The sequence below is a fragment of the Panthera uncia genome, chromosome B1 (genome assembly GCF_023721935.1).
Source record: "Panthera uncia isolate 11264 chromosome B1, Puncia_PCG_1.0, whole genome shotgun sequence".
Classification (NCBI taxonomy): Eukaryota; Metazoa; Chordata; class Mammalia; order Carnivora; family Felidae; genus Panthera; species Panthera uncia.
In genome coordinates, this window is record NC_064811.1 from 86,306,615 (window position 1) to 86,329,198 (window position 22,584).

Sequence of the window (22,584 nt, forward strand, 5' to 3'; positions counted from 1 at the left end):
CCCAACAAAAACTCAACTGACCAATGGTTTTAGGAAGCGAGGTTTCTGTCACCCTCATAACAAGAAGGCTAAAGGTGGATGGCTGATAGTATTGGTTCAGTAGCTCAGTAGTATCAAAGCTTATAGCTCTCTTGGTCTTTTCTCATGGACACAAGGTGGTTGCAACTATGCCATGAGACCAAGTATAGATGAAGGGGGAAGGTGGAAGCCAGCTGTGACACCTCTTAATAGAGAAGCAAAAGCCTTCCCAGAATCAACACACTGCCCCCCATTCTAGCAGACCGACCCTGAGGTCTCATTGGCCAGGCCTGGGAATACATGGCCACCCCTACCAGCAGGATAGACTGGAAAAATAGGGAACAAAATTCTCATTATGATTGGTAAAGCCTAATTCTGCCTTGAACAAAAAAAGTTCAAGGAATGCCAAGGGGATAGAACGTGCTAGGATGAATATTAAGAAAACAGCTAACAATGTCTGCCCTGTTTGTTGATTGATTCAAAGGTAGTATCATTTTTACAGTTGACATAGAAACTAGAACTGATACATGAATTCAGCAAAGTCACAGGATACAATATCAATATACAGAAATCAGTTGCATTCTTATACACTAATGAAGCAACAGAAAGACAAATAAAGAAACTGATCCCATTCACAATTGCACCAAGAAGCATAAAATACCTAGGAATAAACCTAACCAAAGATGTAAAAGATCTGTATGCTGAAAACCATAGAAAGCTTATGAAGTAAATTGAAGAAGACATAAAGAAATGGAAAAACATTCCATGCTCATGGATTGGAAGAATAAATACTGTTAAAATGTCAATACTACCAAAGCTATCTACACATTCAATGCAATCCCAATCAAAATTGCACCAGCATTCTTCTCGAAGCTGGAACAAGCAACCCTAAAATTCATATGGAACCACAAAAGGCCCTGAATAGCCAAAGTAATTTTGAAGAAGAAGACCAAAGCAGGAGGCATCACAATCCCAGACTTTAGCCTCTACTACAAAGCTGTAATCATTAAGACAGCATGGTACTGGCACAAAAACAGACACATAGACCAATGGAATAGAATAGAAACCCCAGAACTAGACCCACAAACGTATGGCCAACTCATCTTTGACAAAGCAGGAAAGAACATCCAATGGAAAAAAGACAGTCTCTTTAACAAATGGTGCTGGGAGAACTGGACAGCAACATGCAGAAGGTTGAAACTAGACCACTTTCTCACACCATTCACAAAAATAAACTCAAAATGGATAAAAGACCTGAATGTGAGACAGGAAACCATCAAAACCTTAGAGGAGAAAGCAGGAAAAGACCTCTCTGACCTCAGCCGTAGCAATCTCTTACTCGACACATCCCCAAAGGCAAGGGAATTAAAAGCAAAAGTGAATTATTGGGACCTTATGAAGATAAAAAGCTTCTGCACAGCAAAGGAAACAACCAACAAAACTAAAAGGCAACCAACGGAATGGGAAAAGATATTTGCAAATGACATATCGGACAAAGGGCTAGTATCCAAAATCTATAAAGAGCTCACCAAACTCCACACCCGAAAAACAAATAACCCAGTGAAGAAATGGGCAGAAAACATGAATAGACACTTCTCTAAAGAAGACATCTGGATGGCCAACAGGCACATGAAAAGATGTTCAACGTCGCTCCTTATCAGGGAAATACAAATCAAAACCACACTCAGATATCACCTCACGCCAGTCAGAGTGGCCAAAATGAACAAATCAGGAGACTATATAGATGCTGGAGAGGATGTGGAGAAACGGGAACCCTCTTGCACTGTTGGTGGGAATGCAAATTGGTGCAGACGCTCTGGAAAACAGTGTGGAGGTTCCTCAGAAAATTAAAAATAGACCTACCCTATGACCCAGCAGTAGCACGGCTAGGAATTTACCCAAGGGATACAGGAGTGCTGATGCATAGGGACACTTGTACCCCAATGTTTATAGCAGCACTTTCAACAATAGCCAAATTATGGAAAGAGCCCAAATGTCCATCAATTGATGAATGAATAAAGAAGTTTTGGTTTATATATACAATGGAATACTACTTGGCAATGAGAAAGAATGAAATCTGGACTTTTGTAGCAACATGGATGGAACTGGAGAGTGTTATGCTAAGTGAAATAAGTCATACAGAGAAAGACAGATACCACATGTTTTCACTCTTATGTGGATCCTGAGAAACTTAACAGAAGACCATGGGGGAGGGGAAGGGGAAAAAAAAAGTTACAGAGAGGGAAGGAGGCAAACCATAAGAGACTCTGAGAATAAACTGAGGGTTGACGGGGGAGGAGGGTGGGAGGGAGGGGAAAGTGGGTGATGGGCATTGAGGAAGGTACCTGCTGGGATGAGCACTGGATGTTGTATGGAAACCAATTTGACAAGAAATTTCATATTTAAAAAAATAAAAAATAAAAATAAAAAATAAACAAAAGATATATTTACTACTGAATCCATAGTAGTTATATTATGTATCTTTGCAACTGATAAAATTTAAAAATACAATAAAGCTAGCAGAGTCAGTTCTGCTGTAACGCTTGTTGTAAAAACACAAATTTGTTCCAACAAGATGGATATTTTAGGAAACTGAGCATAACACAACTTCATATTTGCTTAAGTGTGATTTCATCCACTTGAAACATTAGGTGAATGCAGAAAACTGTATCCAGGTGTCCCGAACCACAAAGGAATACACAAAATTCATACATGTGCACCCCACAAAATTACCAGTGATTTCACTTCACTGCCTGGCCTATGAGCCATGCTCATCCACATCTACTGGTATACATTTCGATCTGATTTCACATACCTCTTCTTTCATGATCCATAAACTGTGACCCTTCTAAAAGCCCTCTTCCACAAGTTTCCTTCAGTTCTTTTTCAGCATAAAGTACCATATTTATTACACTTTTTTTTTTAAGAGAGAGAGCACAAGAGGGGAAGGGGAGGTGGGGGGGAGAATCCTAAGCAGGCTCTGTACTCAGCGTGGAGCCCATGCAGGGCTCAATCCCATGACCCTGGGATCATGACCTGAGCTGAAATCAATAATCGGATACACAACTGATTGAGCCACACAAGTGTCCCTATTGTACCATTAATGTGTTTCTTAACCGTTTATCACATTTAAACTCTGTTACCATTTTTTTTCAATTTTCTATCTGTTTTTTATGGATCACTGACAAAGTTCTTGAGTGCTGTATCCTTAACACCATATTTCTCATAAGTCCTGTAGTTTTAATGGCACAAGTTTTCAGTAGCACTATACCTAAGTAGTATATCTCTGTTAGTTACCAGGTACACATATGCAAACATATCATATATATATATGTATACATATATATGAATTATATATTAGAATATATATATAATTATATTATATATATAAAATATATATATAGATTAGAATATAATTGAGACATTGTTAACAGAAATCAAGCTCATTTTACATGTTTGTGAGTGTGCCTTTTAAAGCATTTATTATATATGCTTGGGAGGGCTTGTTATAAAAAAGATTATCAATTATATTAAACAAAAACCATTCAATATGCCAAGCTATATATAGATGTCTCTACAGTGGGTGAAGATTTGTCATTTATCTTTTAAGGTAATTATGCAAACTATATTCAACCCACACATCTTTAGTGGAAAATGGTATTTATCTTTTTTTCCTCATTTATTAACCTTGTCTAACAAGACTTAGCCATGATTCAGAATGGGTAGCACAAAGCTGGATTTTGGCAATACCTTTACGATAAAAGAGAATTTGCTTTCCTCTTTTCGTTAACGAGGGCATACAGAACATTCAGTACATCTCCAGGGCTTCCGTGAATTTCCCCCTTGAGAAATCTCAGTAACTCCAAGGAAAAACAACTTCAAAAAAATTAATGAAAGGCACATCAGTATTTGCCTTACTCCCTCCCAATCACTGCCCCTGTCCTTTCCACATTCTTCATGTCTCTTCTCAGTTTCAAACATTTTTCCTTCCCTTCTGTTCCCTGGGTGAGTTTCCCGCACTCCATCTGTGAAAGGACCGGTAAAAGATCTCACAGAAATTACACCCCGACACGGTGCTTCTTTTCCTAAGCACCAGAACCAAGAACAGGGTTGGGACCATGAAAGGGTTAATTTAATGCAGGGCAATGTGTGGAAGAGAGACCTCAAAAGTCTCCAGGCTTCTATGGACATTTCCTCCTCATCTTGTGCCTGCTGCCAGATGCCTCTCAAATGAGAATGCTCCTTTCCTCAAGAATGTGGATCAGGGTTTGGCAAATATATTCTTAGTAAACAGTTTGTGAATATTTGTAAAGGCGGAAGTATGACTTTTGAGTGCACACGGTAATCCCTAAAAGTGATTCTGTCCCCACTGTTGTGATGCACATGTAAATTCTAATAGCCCCGGGGAAACTGGGTGGCTCAGTCAGTTAAAGGAGTTCCACTTTGGCTCAGGTCATGATCTTGTGGTTCATGGGTTTGAGCCCCGCATCAGGCTCTGTGCTGACAGCTTGAAGCCTGGAGTCTGCTTTGGATTCTGTGTCCCCTTCTCTCTCTGCTCCTCCCCTGCACTCTCTCTCTCTCTCTCTCTCTCTCTCTCTGTCTCTCTCTCTCTCTCTCTGTCTCTCTCTCAGAAATAAACATTAACAAAAAGAAACAATAAAGGTTTAAAAAAATCCTAATAGCACCACACTAACTCTGTGGGTCACATGTGGGTGACTCTAGCTAAAAGTCACACGCAAGCCCACGTCTGCCTCCAGGCAGCAGACCACGGCGCAATCTCCCAGTGCACCTGTACACACCCACAGGCACACATTAAACCCACAAGCTGCAGGTTACTCTCGTGTATGTGCTTCCCTTCTGCCCTACCCCACCCTGTTCTCCCGTTTCCCCCAACCAACCCCCAGCCTCGCCACACACAATGGGATTTTTGTTTGCTCCGGTAGCATGTGACAGCACAGTCCCTGCTTTGCCTAGCTCAGTGCTGCAGGTCTCTCTGGTAACAGGTGGCAGCTTCCCCTGTAGGATTCTAGGCATAAAAACCAATGACCTCATAGGGGTGGGGCTCTGGGACTCTGGAGAGGTGGCAGTCACAGCCAGGTAACCTTCACAGCTTTTAGTGAAGCCTTTTAGTAAGAAGGGGGCTGTTCAACTCTTTACTCTGGTGCCTTCAACCCCGGCCCTGAGGCAATTTAGCAAACAGCCATTGCCTACAAGTCTCAAAAGCTTGTCTTGGCCTCAGATGGATCCCAAAGAAGCCACTGGGAAAGAAAACATGGGCACCAAGAAAAAGAACCTGACCTTCCTGAGGCCCAGGCTCTATATGCTGGAGAGAAGGAAGACAGACACAGTGGTTGACAGCAGTATTTCTGGGGACCACTCTGGTACTTTGAGGAGGAGTCAGTCTGACAGGACCGAATACAACCAGAAACTACAAGGTAACCACCAACAAATCAATTGACCTAGACTACTGCACTCCCAGCTGGTTTCTCCTACTCTTCCATTCGCAAGGAAATCACTTAAGGCAAAGGGGAAAGCGAATATTACCTTCTCTGTGAGGAAGGAAATAAGGAAAATAAGGAAACAAAAAAACCAATAAGAAAATGAAAGTAAATGTCATTCATAAATTATAGGAAAAATTTTTTATGTGCTTTAATCGTTAACGAGCCAATTCTGAATTATTCTTAATGTATTTTTTTTTCTTCTGGTGAGAGTAGTATTTTTTCCTGCTGTCTTTCTCCCTTCCTTCTCCCTCTTCCAGCCAATTTAAAAAGTGGGAAGCACTAGAAAGCAAATGATTTAGAAACCAACAAAAGATAGTTTCTCTCAATAGACCGGTGTGGGATGTCATACCATGAGATCTATCTAAGTAATTGTACTGAACTGGGATTGTGGTTATCTTAAATAGGGGCATGAAACTGCAATCATGTCTGTGAAAAACGAGGAATGTTAGTCACTGGGTTGGTATAATAGGATTGGCTGAAAATCACATAGGTGTTCATTCCTTGAGAGTGAATCGAATAGCATCCAAATATGGTAAGAGATGTTTAGCATGCTTAGATTGAATGACTTTTGAGGAAATAACTTCAGTTTATTTTGTGATAGTTATAAGATAATTTGGCACAGTTATTATAAAACATCCTGTTTAAGTCCCTGAATGTCTATCCCTTTCCATCTACCCTGTCTTTTTCCTCTCTTTCTCTTGAAGGTCACCTGTTCTAGTAAACTTCATTTTGATGTTGATATTGTGCCATGTTTTAAGTATCCACTGCAGTACCTGTTATGTGATCCCCAGACCCTGGCTCTCCTGCTTTGAGCACACTGTGAGTTCGAGCTTGTATAATCCTACCACAAGCTGTCATTCTGGACTGAAAAATTATGATGCGGCTAGAAAGACCAAGAGAATACCCTTGTATTAGTAGGTCTCTTTCTGGAAAAAAAAAAAAGTACTCAGGCTTAGTTACACAAATTAATTAAACTAAATTAATTTAAATGAAATCTTTACAGCTGCCTGCTACAAGTTAATGCTTTAAAAAAAAAAAATCCTGATAATTCAGGATTAAAATGCAGAGTCAAGTCTTACCCTTAAAGGGCCTTTCTAAAAACAAAAGAAGGGTATTATTTGATCTTTGAAACTTTCAAAAGCAATGACACTTTACTCAAAGCAATGGATACTTTGGAAAGTGCAAATTTTAAAGTCAGATACATTTGTCTTGCGGTCTTGGCTCTTCCAACTTTCTAACTATAAGACTTTGAGCAAATTACTTGAAATTTCTGAGCCTCAGTTTCCCTATCTGTGAAAGTGGGACAGTGAGACTTACCACAGTATTGCTGAAAGAATGAAATCAGGTAATAACATAAAACGCCTGGCATATTGGCTGACACATGGTAGGTGCTCAGTAAATGGTGTTATTTTTTATTTTAGGAATAATTGGAATAATAATGATAGGGTAGGACTTTCCCTTTATTAATCAAATTTACAAATCTACTAATCTATTTCAACTCTTTTCTGTCCTCTGATGAAGAGACCACATATACAAATTCAGTAAAAGCCTACGGCTTTATCTCTTATAACATATTTATTCTGCCTGAGATTCACTAATTCAGCATCTTTTTGGTCCAGATTTTCCATTAGCAAAATAAAAATGGAAAATATTTTTTGCTCTTCACTTCCTAAACTTAGTTAAAAAAAACAAAAATACCAAAAAACTTCTGCGACCACAGAAGACAGCAAGTGTTTGCTGGTTACTTTGCAGAAGACCTCAGGCTTCTTATGCACTCCATTGGATTGGTGTTGTTTTTTTTTTTGTTTGTTTGTTTGTTTTTTTTAGTCTTCTTGAGTTGAAGACTTGTTTTTTGTTTTTGTTTTTGTTTTTTTTTTTTTTTAACATTTACTTATTCTTGAGAGAGAGAGACAGAGTGCAAGCGGGGGAGAAGCAGAGAGAGAGAGGGAGACACAGAATCTGAAGCAGGCTCCAGGCTCTGAGCTGTCAGCACAGAGCCCAATGTGGGACCCAAACCCACAAATCGTGATATCATGACCTGAGCCAAAGTTGGATGCTTAACTGACTGAGCCACCCAGGCACCCCTCCATTCGATTTGTGACTTCCCTGTGCCCTGATGGATCCTGTTTTCTTTTTTTTTTTCAACATTTATTTATTTTTGAGAGACACAGAGAGGCAGAGTGTGAGCAGGGGAGAGGCAGAGAGAGAGGGAGACACAGAATTTGAAGCAGGCTCCAGGCTCTGAGCTGTCAGCACAGAGCCCAATGTAGGGCTCGAACTCACAGACCGCGAGTTCATGATCTGAGCTGAAGTTGGAAGCTTAACCGACTGAGCCACCTAGGCGCCCCGGGTCCTGTTTTTGAAGGTAGAAGAAAAGATCCAGAAGTTAACCCATGTTCCTAGAATCGTCTGTGTAGGAGAAAAATCATCAGGGAATGTAGAGGAGAACATCAGAGCTGTAAAAATAGGCTGGCCCCTGATAAGCAACATTTTTTAGATGTAACTTTTAATAAAATCCAAGTCTGCTATGTAATACCTATTAGAGCTTTTAGTGTGATTCTTCTGTAACTGCTTTGGCAACAATAGAAAACATTTTCTCCTTAACATTCAAAACAGTTCTGTTGGGTTTACACTCTGATCTGCATTATACCCATTATCATGCAGATGGATCCTAAATGAACTTTAGAATTTTTTTATTATCGCAATGTCAAGAGATTTTCCCTCTGCCTACTTTGGAACTGGTGGTTCCCTAGGAGGCACTGAATAAAGATCTGAGCTGGTTAGAGCCCTTGGATGGATGGCCCAAAGCCATTGTGAGGTCACAGTGTGCTTTTCAATACTGGAAAGAGGCCTCGGATTATTTAGCCAGAGTCCTTCAGCAGCTGTGATGCTAGTTGAGTAATACCGTTCACTGCTTTGTCTCTTTGAGCATCCTCTCTGGGTTTTGGGAAACCTAAGGCTTTTCTTTGGTGCCCGTGGGCTAACCTCTTAACTCATACTAGATAGTCTAACCTGTTCAGTTCAATTTCTGGCTGACATCACTTTAGCAGTGAGAATCCTAAATTGTAGTTTCTTTAAAAATGGTACACTGAGGGGCGCCTGGGTGGCTCAGTCTGTTGAGCGTCCGACTTCAGCTCAGGTCACGGTCTCGCGATCCGTGAGTTCGAGCCCCGCGTCGGGCTCTGGGCTGATGGCTCAGAGCCTGGAGCCTGCTTCCGATTCTGTGTCTCCCTCTCTCTCTGCCCCTCCCCCGTTCATGCTCTGTCTCTCTCTGTCTCAAAAATAAATAAAACATTAAAAAAAAATTTTTTTTTTTTAAAAATGGTACACTGGGTGAGAGCTACTAGATTAAGCAGTAGAACATGGTCCTAATGAGAGTATCATAAAATTTTTGTAGAAGGTTGTGATCACAACAACATAGTCATTAAGCCTCAGGTTTTACAATAGTTTTTTGCTTGCCTACTGTTAATGGCTTCTTTATGCCTTCAACAGATTTGTTCAGTTAATTGGCATGTATTAAATATGTTATGTGGTGAGCAAAACAGAACACGTGCCAGGGATTACAACTACAAAACCATTAAGAAAAAAAAAAAAATGACCTTTACTCCAAAGGGGCTTAAAGTCTCATTGGGAAAGATAAGACAGGTAAACAAATGCAATAAAGCAGCATGACAGACTACAGGTGGGATCGGTGGGTCCATAAAAGGAGGAAATTGTCTATTCAGGTTTGGGCAGGGGAGGTTGTTGGAAAATGTTGTTGTTAAGAGCTGATAAGGTGGGCACCTGGAGAAAGAACAGAATGGGGAGAGAAGAGTGTTTTAACTTTCTCATCTGAAATTATGTAGTCTGTTTCCTTGTTTCTTGCCTACTATTGACTCTCATTTCCTCTCCTGTGTCTCATCCCCCAGTCCATGAGGGAGACCCTATCTGTCTTGGTAACTCTTCCACTTCTGCACTTAGAATCATGCCCAGCACACTGTAAGCCCTAGTAACTTTAAAATAGAATGAATGACTTGAATGATGTGGTCTAGGTAGGGAATCAGTGTAAGGAAAGGCATCAGAGCCTGAATTAATAACCCTTGTATCTTCGAATGTGCGGGTACATGTTGCCATTAATAAAGATGATGCTTCAGTAGAAAGAAATATATTAGGGATGAAAATGTACAGAATTGCCTATATAACAAATAATTCTTAGTAGAAGCCTACTTCTTTCCTGACCCTACCTTTCAGAGCACAGCAGACCCTAAGTCCACTCATTCCTCCTCTTGCATTCATCACAAGAGCTATGTCACCTCAGCTTCCAAGCTAGCTCAGTTCCTCATTGCCATTTTACTGAGAACCACAGAGAGGGATCAAAGCTGGGGAAACTCACTGGCTGATTTCTTAAAACTCTTTTCTTTGGGAAGTGATTTTGTGTATGATTATATGTGTGAACTCCACCTTTGAAATGTGCCTCCTTTGGTTATGTACAAGTGTTCCTGTATGCATGCGGATTATCTATCTAATCTATGATTATGTATAGTTGTGTATGTATACTCGAGACATATCTCTGCAATGATTAAGACTTTTTATGAAAAGTTTATTGATTAACACTCAGCAGCTTTTACTGAAAACCCTACATGATTGATATGACTGACTTTGTATGTTTCCTCTCGGTGTGGGTGATATGGGATGAATGTTTATGTCCCCTCCAAATTCATATATTGAAGCCAGCGTGATGTTATTTGGAGGTGGGGTTTGAGGGAGGTAATCAGGTCATGAGGGTAAAACCCTGCTGAATGAGATTAGTACCTTATAAAAAGAGGCATGAAAGACCTTGCTCCTGCTCTCTGCTCTCTGCCGTGTGAGGGTTTGAGAAGATAGCCATCCATCGGCTAGGAAGGGGTCCCTTAGCAGACACTGGATCTGCCTTGAACTTGGGCTTCCCAGCCTCCAGAACTATGAGAAATAAATATTTGTTGTTTAAGCCACCCAGTCTATGGTATTTTTGTTATAGCAGCCCCAACTGACTAAGACAGTGGATCAGTTACTTTTATCCCATATGGCCACCCTAAGACTCTGGTTAATTTTTTGGCCACTGTGTATTCTTGCTTATCAAGTATCAGGTGAAAAAGTAAAAGTGGATGAGTAAAATGCCATCACTGTTGCTGATAACACAAGTCAAATTTGTATCTCCAATTCATTACAGGTCTATGGTGCTTTCTTATTTTTGAAAAGACTATCATATCATTCTCATTAAGAAAAGATTGCTTGGTTGTTTTTATAAAAGCCTAAGGTGTTCTTACCATGCTGATAAACCAACCTACTACATGAATGATATACAGAATAACATATATTGTCGTGTGAGGACAAATGGCTCAAATAATAAGTTAGATGTGGTAAGATTATGGGAGCATTTAATTTGTAGTGATTTTTAAAAATACAGACCAATCTGGGGCATCTGGGTGGCTCATATGGTTAAGCAACCAATTCTTGATTTCAGCTCAGGTTGTGATCTCACAGTCAGGAGATTAAGCCCCACATCAGGCTCCACACAGAGCACGGAACCTGCTTGGGAATCTCTCTCTCCCTCTCTTTCTACCCCTTCCCTGCTCACACGTGCGCTCTCTCTCTCTCTCTCTCTCTCTCTCTCTCTCTCAAAATAAATAAATAAATAGACATTAAAAAAAAAAAAGAATACAGACAATCTGTAAGTGAGAATGAGGAGCAGTTAACCCTGGGAGATTTGGTGATTTCTGTTTTGGGCCTAGTGAAGGGTAGAATAAAACCAATTGTGCAGCTGTCTGTGCACGTTTCTATCTCAGTGCGACAAGTCCTTTGTGTTCCTCCTTTTCTTTGAGTATTAAGTCCTTTTTTACCTGCCTTCATACACCCATTAGTGAAGTGGGAAGTACTTGGATCAGTAATGTAACACCAACATAAATAAGGTGTATTTCATAGTTTGAAGGGTAAATCTTTATAAAAGGCAAGGCACCTGTAAATCTAGGTAACTTCTGTCTCATCACGTGCATAGAAACCAAAAAGAAGCATGATATTTTACTTTCCTTCTTTTTTAGTAAAGGTATTTTATGGTTTTTGGAAGTAATTTGAATTAAGCAAAGGGTGAGTTCCAGAAATCAAGAAAGTTTGAGCTATTCTACCACAATCATATTGTGATAAGAAAATGTATTCCTGGGTTCTACTTATGGGACTGTAGATATAACTTTCTTTTTAAATTTTTTTAATGTTTATTTTTATTTTTGAGAGAGAGAGAGAGAGAGAGAGAGAGTGCAAGTGGGGCAGGGCAGAGAGAGAAGGAGACACAGAATGTGAAGCAGGCTCCAGGTTCTGAGCTGTCAGCACAGAGCCTGACACGGGGCTTGAACTGACGAACTGTGAGATCATGACCAGGCCTCCTGCCTCTGAGGGAGCTGAAAAATCTAAATTTGAAGTTGGCCTTTCAGGTTATTATGAAGGTATATTTATCAATATAGAAAGACCTAACACTGTATTTAACAGTTTGCCAGCTTGACTCACAAGCGTTAAATGTATAGACGTGATATGTTGGCCTCTATTTGCACACTCAAGGGAGGCTGCTTATAAGTGGTTTTTGGTTGTAAGCTATGTTTGGGATGTGGCCCTTATTCTGTACTAGGTGTGAAAAGTGAGTGAAGGAAAGGTACAGACTGAGTGACTGTCATCTGCTAGCAACCACGCTGGCCCAGGGACTTTCACACATTATTATTTAATCCCAACACCTTTTCAGTTCTGGTTTCATAGTTGAAAAAAATAAGTGTGTAGGGGAGGAAAGACTTTACTGTCCTGGGTTCAATAGCTGGACCTATGAAATAAACTGACAACAGGCAGATTAACAGGAGAAAAGGTATACAAGTGTACTAATTTTTAATATTACCTGCTGGGTAGCATCATAGGAAAAAAAATGCATGTTCCCACAATGGGGAGATTTGAGAGCTTAGATAGCACCATAATAGGGAAGGGAAAAGGAAATGTAGGCCACTTAGGGGAGAGTAAGTCGTTTATGAAAGATGAATGGGTCTTGAGAAGAATAGATGGGGACATAACAGTTTGTGACAGTTTGCCTGGGTGTGGTGTCAACGTCTTGTTTTCTCTCCTATGATAAGAGTCAATGTTCCCCAATTGATGAAACTCCTTAGAGGGGCACCTGGGTGGCTCAGCTGGCTGAGTGTCCAACTTCAGTTTAGGTCATGATCTCACAGTTCGTGAGTTCAAGCCCCACATCGAGCTCCATGCTGACAGTGCAGAGCCTGATTCAGATTTTCTCTCCCTCTGTCTCTGCCCCTCCCCCCTCAATATAAATAGATAAACTTGAAAAGAAAAAGAAAAAGAAAAAGAAACTCCTGAGGAGGAGATTTATGACAGTAGAGCTCCTTTTGGAGGATCTGTCTTTAGGCAAATAGAATGCATAGAAAGCCTCTCCCTGCATCTGCTGTTTATCAAGTGCCTTTGGCTCAAAATCATTAATATACCAATGCAACATATTTTCAGATGTCATGTCCTAAACTCTTTCAGGTGGTAGAGCTTGGCTTTGAACTCAGATGCTTTAAATATTTGCAAATAGGATGCATCTAGTTCCTTGACATAGTAGGTATTCATCTGGGTGGTTTATTAGTAACGAGAAGTCAAAGCAATTTGAGGGTTGTGGTACATGTTTTGTAATGGGGTAACATTCCTCTGCTACAATGATGAAGGCTACTAAATGTTTCACTTTGGAATACATATCCTTTTTGGGGAATGATTGTGACACTCCCCTGCAGGAGTGTTGCTGTATAATAAATGCTCTTTTTGTTTAATTGTCAGGAAACAGAATTACAAAGTTAGGTTAAGCAAACCTGTCATGTGGTAATAGCTTGATGATCTCCATTTCCCACTTCCTTGATTATCTTGACATTATTTCTTTAACTTTAGGCACTCGTCATTTATTTATTTGCATCTCCAAAACTAATATACAACCAAAACACCAAGAACCCTTGTCTGCAGCCACAGGGATGGGATGGGTAGGGATGGGTAGGAGAAGTGGATGTGCATGTGCATGTGCAAGTGTGCATGTGCAAGTGAAAAAGAGTGGAATTAGATACTGGGAACAAGCAGCTCATCATCTGGTAGGTGATATTTCCATAGAATTCTATGAAGTCAGCCTAAATTGGGAGTCTTAAATGCAGCAGGAAGATAGTGTTGTGATTAAAAGCCTTTGTCCTAGGTTGTTCTGAACAATTTCTTTGCTGATTAATGAATCGGAGAATAAATGAACACTCTAGGATACCTGTGCTGAGCCCCTCGATAGAGAATGCAATCTTGACTGTCTGACATCCAGTCCTGACTCAAAGAGGAGAACTTAAAGGTCATGTCATCAAGCAACTGCTCTAAGAACTTTGAGTCATTGCAGCCCCTTACAGAATTGTCTTTCCAGAATGCTTCTTAATGATAGGTCTCCCATGTCACTACAAAAAGCTGTCACAGATTTCTGCTTCTTTCTTTGTTGTGAATTAGTTGATGAAGACATTGTTTACCTCTCTCAGTGCCATCCAGTTTTATTCAAGGAAACGCTTTGGCTCTTCTTAAGAATTAAAACATGTCTCCTTCCCAGATAAAAACAAGCAATTTACTGCATTTAGCTTCCTGAGGCTTAGAGTCCAATTTGTACTGAATGCTTGGCCTTTAGAGTAGCTGTTTTCCTTGCCTAAGCATTTCTTCCCTCAAATCTCAGCTGGGATGGATTCTCCTCATTGAGGCCTTTGCTCACCTGGGAGAGTCCTTCTCTGACCATCCTACCTCAAGAGGTATAGGGAAGGAAAGATATTTCCTTTTTTCTCCTAGCTTCTGTGGCTGGAACCAGTGAGTTGAACTGACTAAAGACAGACCAACAGGAAAAAATCATATACATTTTATTTGATGTTAATATTTTTACATGGCATGGAGGGCTTCACAGAAAGGAGTGAAAATCCCAAAGGAGCAGCTAGGCCCATGGTTATGTACCATTTTAAGAAAGAGTGATAAGTTGTGGAGATGTGACAAGACAAAGGGAAAAAGGACTTGGACCAGGGGTGTGAAATTGTGGGAAAGTAAACAGGAAATACGTGGGGGGAGCTCATAGAACATAAGGATTAGTTTAGTGAGGTCTCTACAGACTCATCTTGATGTCAGCTCCCCATCTCTGGTAATTAGAATGTTCTCTTTCTGGAGCACCTGGCTGGCTCAGTCAGAAGAGTATGTGACTCCGGATCATTGGGTATAGAGATTACTTAAAAATAAATCTTAAAAAAAAAAAAAAAAAAAAGAATGTTCTCATCCTGATGCTGGGAGGGCATCTTTCTCACAAGAAATTTACACTTTGCCTAAAGGCATTTCTCAATTGCCTTTAGCTTAAATAATCAATATGCCAAAGTAGCATATTTTCAGGTGTTCAGGCCCTTCTGCAGCCTTTGTATTACTTACCTACTGCTCTCTAAAACTACACTGTTCCATTTTCACCTCTCTTTTCCGTATGAATGTAGTTCTCCTTGGGGATAGAGATTTAGTCTTATTTTAACACTCAAGCAGTGCCTGATAATATAGTAGATGCTCAGCTCAGTGACTAAAAGTTATTAAATGACTAATTACAAGTATATTGATCCGTATCATTGACATACTTGTCTTTATAATTCTGTCATTCCTATTTCCCCATTACTTAATTGCAGTTAACTTTTGGCTTAAACTGCCCTAAATTCTTTTACTATAAAGGGAGAGAGAATATAAATAAGTAAATCTAATTAAACAAGAAAAGAAATAATTTCTTGGCCAAAGAAAAAGGAGATCTCAGTTTTAATGAATTTATTCCACAAGCATTTCTAGGTGTTCATATGTGCCAGATGCTGCCTAGATCCTGAGAATATAAAAATACATTAGAAACAAACCCAGTCCACTGAGTGACAGGCAATGAACCAATAATTGCAGCAATGTGGTATGTGCCTGAGGTGTGCCTGCAGGTTGGGTTTCTGAGTTGTAGGTTCTGAGATGGAGATTAGGGTGCAGGAGCTTATTATGTGCTTGTGACCACCACCTGTGGAAGAGAAGGGAAAGGCACAGAACTGAGAGAGAACCAGTTGTGCTGTGATCTGGTCTCAACGGAAGCCTTAGCCAACTCTAAAGGCAAGTCCTAAAGATAAGATGATCCTTTAGAGTTGTTGCCAGTGGGATGAAGGACCCTTACATCGCCCTTCAAGTTACTGGCTTGGGGCCATCCTGGGAAGGAGGTATGATGGGGAGGTTCCTGAAGAAGGCCTGTCTGCAGGTGGCACTCCCTGCAGCTGGGGCAGTAAGTCTTTTGTTCCTGAAGGGGAGCTGATCAGCTCATCACAGCATCCACCTCTTATCAAGTGGTTATTCTTATATTAGATATATAAGAAAGCAATATAAGAATTGTGATGGGAAAGGGGCACCTGGGTGGCTCAGTCAGTTGAGCATCCAACTTCGGCTCTGGTCATGATCTCACGGTTTGTGAGTTCAAGCCCCTCAAAGGTCTCTCCGCTGTCAGCATGGAGCCTGCTTTAGATCCTCTGTCCCCTTCTCTCTCTGCTCCTCCCCCACTCATGCTCTTTCTCTCTCTCTCTCAAAAATAAACATTAAAATGGGGTGCCTGGGTGGCTCAGTCAGTTAAGCATCTGACTTCGGCTCAGGTCATGACCTTGCTGTTCGCGAGTTCAAGCTCCACATCAGGCTCTGTGCTGACAGCTCAGAGCCTGGAGCCTGCTTCAGATTCTGTGTCTCCCTCCCTCTCTGCCCCTCCCCTGCTCATGGTCTATGTCTCTCTCTCAAACTAAATAAATAAACATTTTTTTAAAAATAAGAAAAAAATAAACATTAAAAAAGTGTGTGTATATATATACATATATATATATATAAATATTCATTAAAAAAAAGAATTGTGATGGAAAAGAGTTTAAGCATACAACAAGAGTAGAGACATTGAAATCTGAATCTTGAAATCCAATTTGGATTATTTAAGGGCAAGGGGGTAGTGGGCATTCCAGACAAAGGGATTAAATATGTCCTACAACATGGAACAGGGACTAAAACTGGTCTCCCTGTCTGAAGGTTCATAAATGAAAAAGAAGGTACTAACACCAATTAAGCATGCGTACTAGGCACATAGGTGCATTATGTCAAATGGATTGTCTTAAAGAACTCCTGGGCTATCTGTACCTCTTTGGATACCACTGCTATAGAACATGGCAAAGCACTAAGGACAATTAAGCCAGAGGAGCAATATGGTTTGACATTCCAACCCAGTTTTTCATTAAGCATCCTCATCCTGCTGTGTGCCCCGTTGTTAGTGATGATGAGGAGTTTTCAAAAACTAAATAATTCAAATTATCAGATTTTTATTCTTAGAGTGGAATATTCTAGTGAATCTATGGAGTATACACTTTATTCATTGCAGTTGTGCATCTTTCTAACTTCCTTCCACATGGAACATTTTGTTAAAAATCATAAAATAATACAGCCACTGGATCTGCTTGTTGGCCACTGTTTACTTCAGGAATGTAGATGAACTGGGAGCCTGGGTGGCTCAGTCAGTTAAGCATCCTACTTTGGCTCAGGTCATGATCTCACAGTTTGTGAGTTCAAGCCCTGCCTCGGGCTCTGTGATGCCAGCTCAGAGCCTGGAGTCTGCTTCAAGTTCTGTGTCCCCCCTCTCTCTGCCACTCCCCCTGCCCATACTCTGTTGCTCTCTCTCTCTCAAAAATAAACATTAATTTTTTTTTTGTAAATTGTAGATGAACGTGCAGGTAGAAATTAAGAGTCTCTTAAAGTTTTTGAGTATTGTTCAAAATTTTATCAGCATTGCTGGTTGAGAACTACTGATCTAGAATAATGCCTTACATGATGAGCACTCAGTAAATATTTGTTGAATGAACAAACAGATGGGTAAAACCAGTTTCTCTCATCCAGCCAAAATTTTACATTTTTCACAATAGAACAATTACAACAGAAAAATTGAATACAGTGAAGACTTTACAAAGTAAAGTTCCCTTTCTATTCAGGTCTTAAAACCTGTCCTCTTTCACTAATCTTCTCCTGCTAAAGACTTTAAATAAAGACATTCCCAGAAAGTCCCCATTTATTTAGCTCCTAATTGTTTTTGCTGTACTATGCTGCTCACTGTAGGGGCCTGTAAATTCAAACCAATGCTACTTAAGTATTTTTCAAGCTAGGTAAGCTTTGTTGTAATTTCTTTTTGAAACCCACTCCTTTACTTTCTGCAGCAATTAGCAGTCAGAGAAAATAAATCACATGCCCTTCGAATGAGAATAAAATATTTCCCTGCCCCAATGTTTGAGCTTTCAAATTCAGAGCAGTGGAGGGTCTGCTCTTTCACATTTTCGCTGAATACTTCACTGGCTTTTCTCCAAAACCTGTGTGACATGCAATTATTTTCAACCTATTTCACAGAAGACCTGCTCCATTCATCTTCCTGTGGGTCAGATTTCCATTGAAACTGATAAAAGATTTTACTGTGTGAAACTTAAGTCAGTAGGGTTCAATGCAATGCTAAGCCAAGGTTTTTTGGGTTTATGGGGGCAGACATGAAATATGGTTTGGAGAGGGATGAAAGAACATTCATAATCATATGTGGGGGGTTGGTAATGATATGTCTGGAATAAAACCCTAGATAGAATTATGAGTGGTGTTTACACTGGATGGGTAGAGAAGGGGCTGGACAGGTGGAGGGAGGGAGGGGGTGATGGTCAGAAGCTCTGAACTCAATTTATTACTCTGTTACTTAAGGTAAAAGACTTTCTTCTTTAGAAATTAGTTTCCTTTTCTATATAATGAAATAGGACTGGATAGACTTTATCACCTTATCTCCTGTACCTGCTTTCCCCCTCATTATTCCCTATTTCTTTAAATGGCATCATTCCCTGTTCTCGGTCAGAAATCTGAAAGTGAGCTTTGACGTTTCTTCTCCTTTCCCCCATACACTGATTGCTCACCCAGTTTACCTCAGAAATGTCTCTTGGTCTGTTAAATTCTATCTTCTTGGTAACCAGACTAAACATAACTGCCCCAGTCTCTCCCCTCACAACTAGACTGGCTAGATTCATGGGTAGCTCACCATCTCCCTACCTTCAGGCTTGCTCACCACCCTCTTCCTTGAAATCTGGTACTACTGAGGCCAAAATGATCTTGCAGAGAATCTTAGAATTAGGAGTTCTTAAAACTCCAGATTCCTGTGGCACCTGGGTGGCTCAGTTGGTTAAGCACCTGACTCTTGATCTCAGCTCAAGGTCTTGAGTTCAAGCCTCATGTTGGGCCCCACACGGAGTATGAAGTCTACTTAAAAACAATAACCAGGCTTCTGGGTGGCTTACCCGATTAAGTGTCTGACTCTTGATTTTGGTTCAGGTCATGATTTCATGGTTCGTGGGATTAAGCTCCATATCAGGCTCCATGCTGATAGTGCAGAGTCTGCTCGGGATTCTGTCTCTCCCTCTCTCTCTGACCCTCCCCAGCATGAGTTCTCTCTCTCTCTCTCTTAAAGTAAATAAACTTTAAAAACAGCAACAGCAACAACAACAACAACAACAACAAAGCTCCAGATTCCTTACGTAGGCCTTCAAGATCGGTCTCCTGATAATTTCTCTAGACTCATCCCATTATCACATCCTTACCACATTCTCTGATGTTTGCCCTCAGTCACACTAAGCTTTTCTTCTTTTTTCTTTTAAAAAGAAATTTTCTTTAATGTTTATTTCTTTCTGAGAGAGAGCATGCATGAGCAGGGGAGGGGCAGAGAGAGAGGGAGACAGAATCCAAAGCAGGCTCCAGGCTCTGAGCTGTCAGCACCAAGCTGAAGTCAGACGCTTAACTGGCTGAGCCACCCAGGCACCCCTCGCTAAGTTTTTTTTCTAATCATCTTTTGCTGCCAAGCCTTTGGACATGCTACTCCCTTTGCTCAGGACACTAGCCCTTCTTCTTGACTAGTGCTACTCTTTCAGATTTCATTTCTGTCACTTCTTCCCAGGCCTGACCTCTAGGCTGTGCTATGTCCAGCACAGGTCACAGTTTATTGTAATTATATCCATATGCCAGTTTTAAAATATTGATTGATATTTTAAATTATGAAGTGATTTGTTTGCACAATCTTTCTAGAATAATTTTCTCTTAAATCTTTTACAGTTGTCACATTCAACTCCTAATTATAGCAGAAATATTTTGGCAACCTGACTTTATCAAATCATTTCAAAGCCTCAGAGCAGTTTTCATGGAAACACACATACTCTTTTACTCTCATATTTCATCAGTTTATATAAGTGTAATTAAATTAATGTAATTACAATAAGAAGTACAACTGAATTAGGTTTGCTGTTGCACACAATTAATTCTTGGAAAACACAACTTAATCATTAAATGCATAAGTGTATGGACATCAGTTGGTTCAGGAAGGAATGGGAAGTATTGATTTATCCCATGACTTTAATAACCTATCTTTACTTCTAGAGTTACATTTCTTGACAGAAAATATTGTTATTTTACTTACTATTATATACTCAACATAAATCATAGTACCAGTTCAAACCTAATATGTAATTTTAAAAATTGGTATTAAATTACAAAGTTTCTTTAACTCTAAAAACTATAGAACTTGGGCTGCCTGGGTGGCTCTGTCGGTTAAGCAACCAACTTCTGCTCAGGTCATGATCTCACTCACGGTTCGTGAGTTCAAGGTCTGTATTGAGGTCTGTGCTGACAGCTTAGAACCTGGAGCCTGCTTCAGATTCTGTGTCTCCCTCTCACTCTGCCCCTCCCCTGCTCATATTCTATCTCTCTCTCTCTCTAAAAAAATAAACATTTAAAAATAAAAAATAAAAATAAGAACCATAGAACTTATAAAATTGTTAACACCTTCAAATTCTGATAATTTATCTTTTTTTTCTTTTTTTTTTTTTTTTTTTTTGAGAGGGAGCAAGTATGTGCATGCATAAGCAGGGCAGAGGAAGAGAGAGAGAGAATCTGAAGCAGGCTCCAGGCCCAGGGTGGAGCCCATCTCAGGGCTTGATCACACAACCCTGGGATCATGACCTGGGCCAAAATCAAGAGTCAGATGCTTAACGGACTGAGCCACACACGTGCCCCAAGATAATTTTTATTCTTATTTAATTGTAAACATATTGATGGCTGTAACGAAATTGTGAATTAATTCAGGGTCAGCTTCTTGCGTTACATTATCCTGTGTTCTCCATAGTCAAGTGACTCTGTAGGTTTCTCAGTGAATAAGTGTTGAATGGTAATAAGTATATGTGCCTGCCTAGTCTGGTCTTGAGGGTATGGGGTGGGGGGTGTTGTTAAGGCATTAGGCACAACCTTAAACTTGGTGTGTGAAAATATTAGCTCCAACTCTTATTTATTAAGAGATAAATGAGATTTTAATATAATTACAGAAAACAAAATCCATGATTGTTTTTCAGTCATTGATAAATAGTATCAGTTAGGAGCCTTAATCCAAATAAATAAGGACCTAGGATTTTAAAAGTAAGAATAACTTGTGTACTTTAGCAGGACATATATCCTATTTGAGTCATCTTCCTGCTCTTTCAACTTTCTTAAGAAGCACAACATTTTCAGTGAATTTCTCAGAAACTCATTTACATTGGTGATTTAGCTTCAGGGTAAATGGGAGAGAATTAGACTTTTAAAATTCAAGGGTTCATATTATGCCAAACAGCATAGCATGCAAGGGCTATATTCCCACCTCATTTGAATTCAGCCTAAGTAATAAGAATGCATGTTTGGCCTGGTACTGAAATGACTGTGTCGAAGTCCTTGCCATATTGTGCTTTTTCCTAGAATAGGTCCAGAGTGAAGGAAGGTGATTTCCTGATGGATGCTCAATCTCCCCTCCCACCTTTGGAACATTTCCAAAGCAGAGGGGGGGAAAAGGAGGAAAAGCAGGTGCAGCCATTCAGAACCAGATATAGAAAAATGGCAAGTAAATCATGGCCATAAAAATAATGACTCACATTTTTTGAGTGGTTTCTGTGTGTCACACACTGAGTTAAGCAATTTGTATGCTTTATCTCCATTCTCAAACTTCCTAGCAATGAGCAGTGGTTACAGTGCAGGTTTAGGAGCCAGACTGGCTCAGGTGTGACCTTGGGCCTTAACCTCTGTGTCTTTCAGCTTCTTCATGTGTAAATAAAAGAAAGGGAATTAAAAAATCTACCTTGTAGTGTTTCCGTGAGGACTGAAGAGCTAACACAAGACAAATTTAGTATTTAGCACAACAGGAGTGCTCAAACATATAGGTAAGCTCTTACTGCCATTACCATCACTACTGGTGTTATTCCCTTTCTGCAGATGAAGCAGTTTAGTGAGGCCAAATGACTTGGCCATGGTCTCACAGCTAGTGGATGGCAGAGTCAGTGCTGAACTGTATGTCCACCTGTCCAGCACAGTTCTACCACACGTAATGTAATGTACCCTGATCACAATGTAAGCAGTCAGGTGGTGGAGGGCAGAGAGCCCAGGCTTCAGAGCTAAGCACATCCGGTTCAAATCCCAGCATTTCCGCACGCTCTGTGAGTCACTGGATAAATTTCATTTACATTCGCTGTTTAGTTTACTCATCTTCAAAATCAGAGTAGTGTCCCATTTTTAGTGTTGTCAGGAAGATTATAGATAATGTGTATTTTGATAAATGGGTACATAATGGGTACTTGCTCATAGTAGTTGCTCTTATTAAAGGCTATCACAATGTATTATAGCAAGCAGAGTTTCAATAATAGTGCATAATGTTTTAACATCAAAAATAATTTTTAATTATTCATTTTTTTAAGCTTGTTTATTTATTTATTTTGAGAGAGACAGAGACAGAACAAGTGGGGGTGGGGGCAGAGAGAGAGGGAGAGAGAGAACCCCAAGCAGTCTCCGCACTGCCAGTGCAAAGCCTGATGTGAGGCTCGAACTCCCGAAACTGAGAGCATGACCTGAGCCGAAACCAAGAGTTGGACACTGAATGGATTCAGCCCCCCAGGTGGCCCAACATCAAAAATAATTTTTCAGAATA

The 22,584-nt window shown here is 40.1% G+C and overlaps 1 protein-coding gene across 2 annotated transcripts in view; it reads left to right on the plus strand.

Annotated features, from left to right (window-relative positions):
• The first annotated feature begins 5,089 nt into the window (after positions 1-5,089).
• The window catches only part of ARHGEF38 (Rho guanine nucleotide exchange factor 38), a 129,373-nt gene continuing 111,878 nt past the window's right edge, over positions 5,090-22,584 (plus strand). For both annotated transcript variants that reach the window (XM_049630955.1, XM_049630956.1), the window contains exon 1: positions 5,090-5,453. In XM_049630955.1, the coding sequence (XP_049486912.1) occupies positions 5,258-5,453 (196 nt within the window). In that variant the 5' untranslated portion in view covers positions 5,090-5,257. The remainder of the gene's footprint in view (positions 5,454-22,584) is intronic.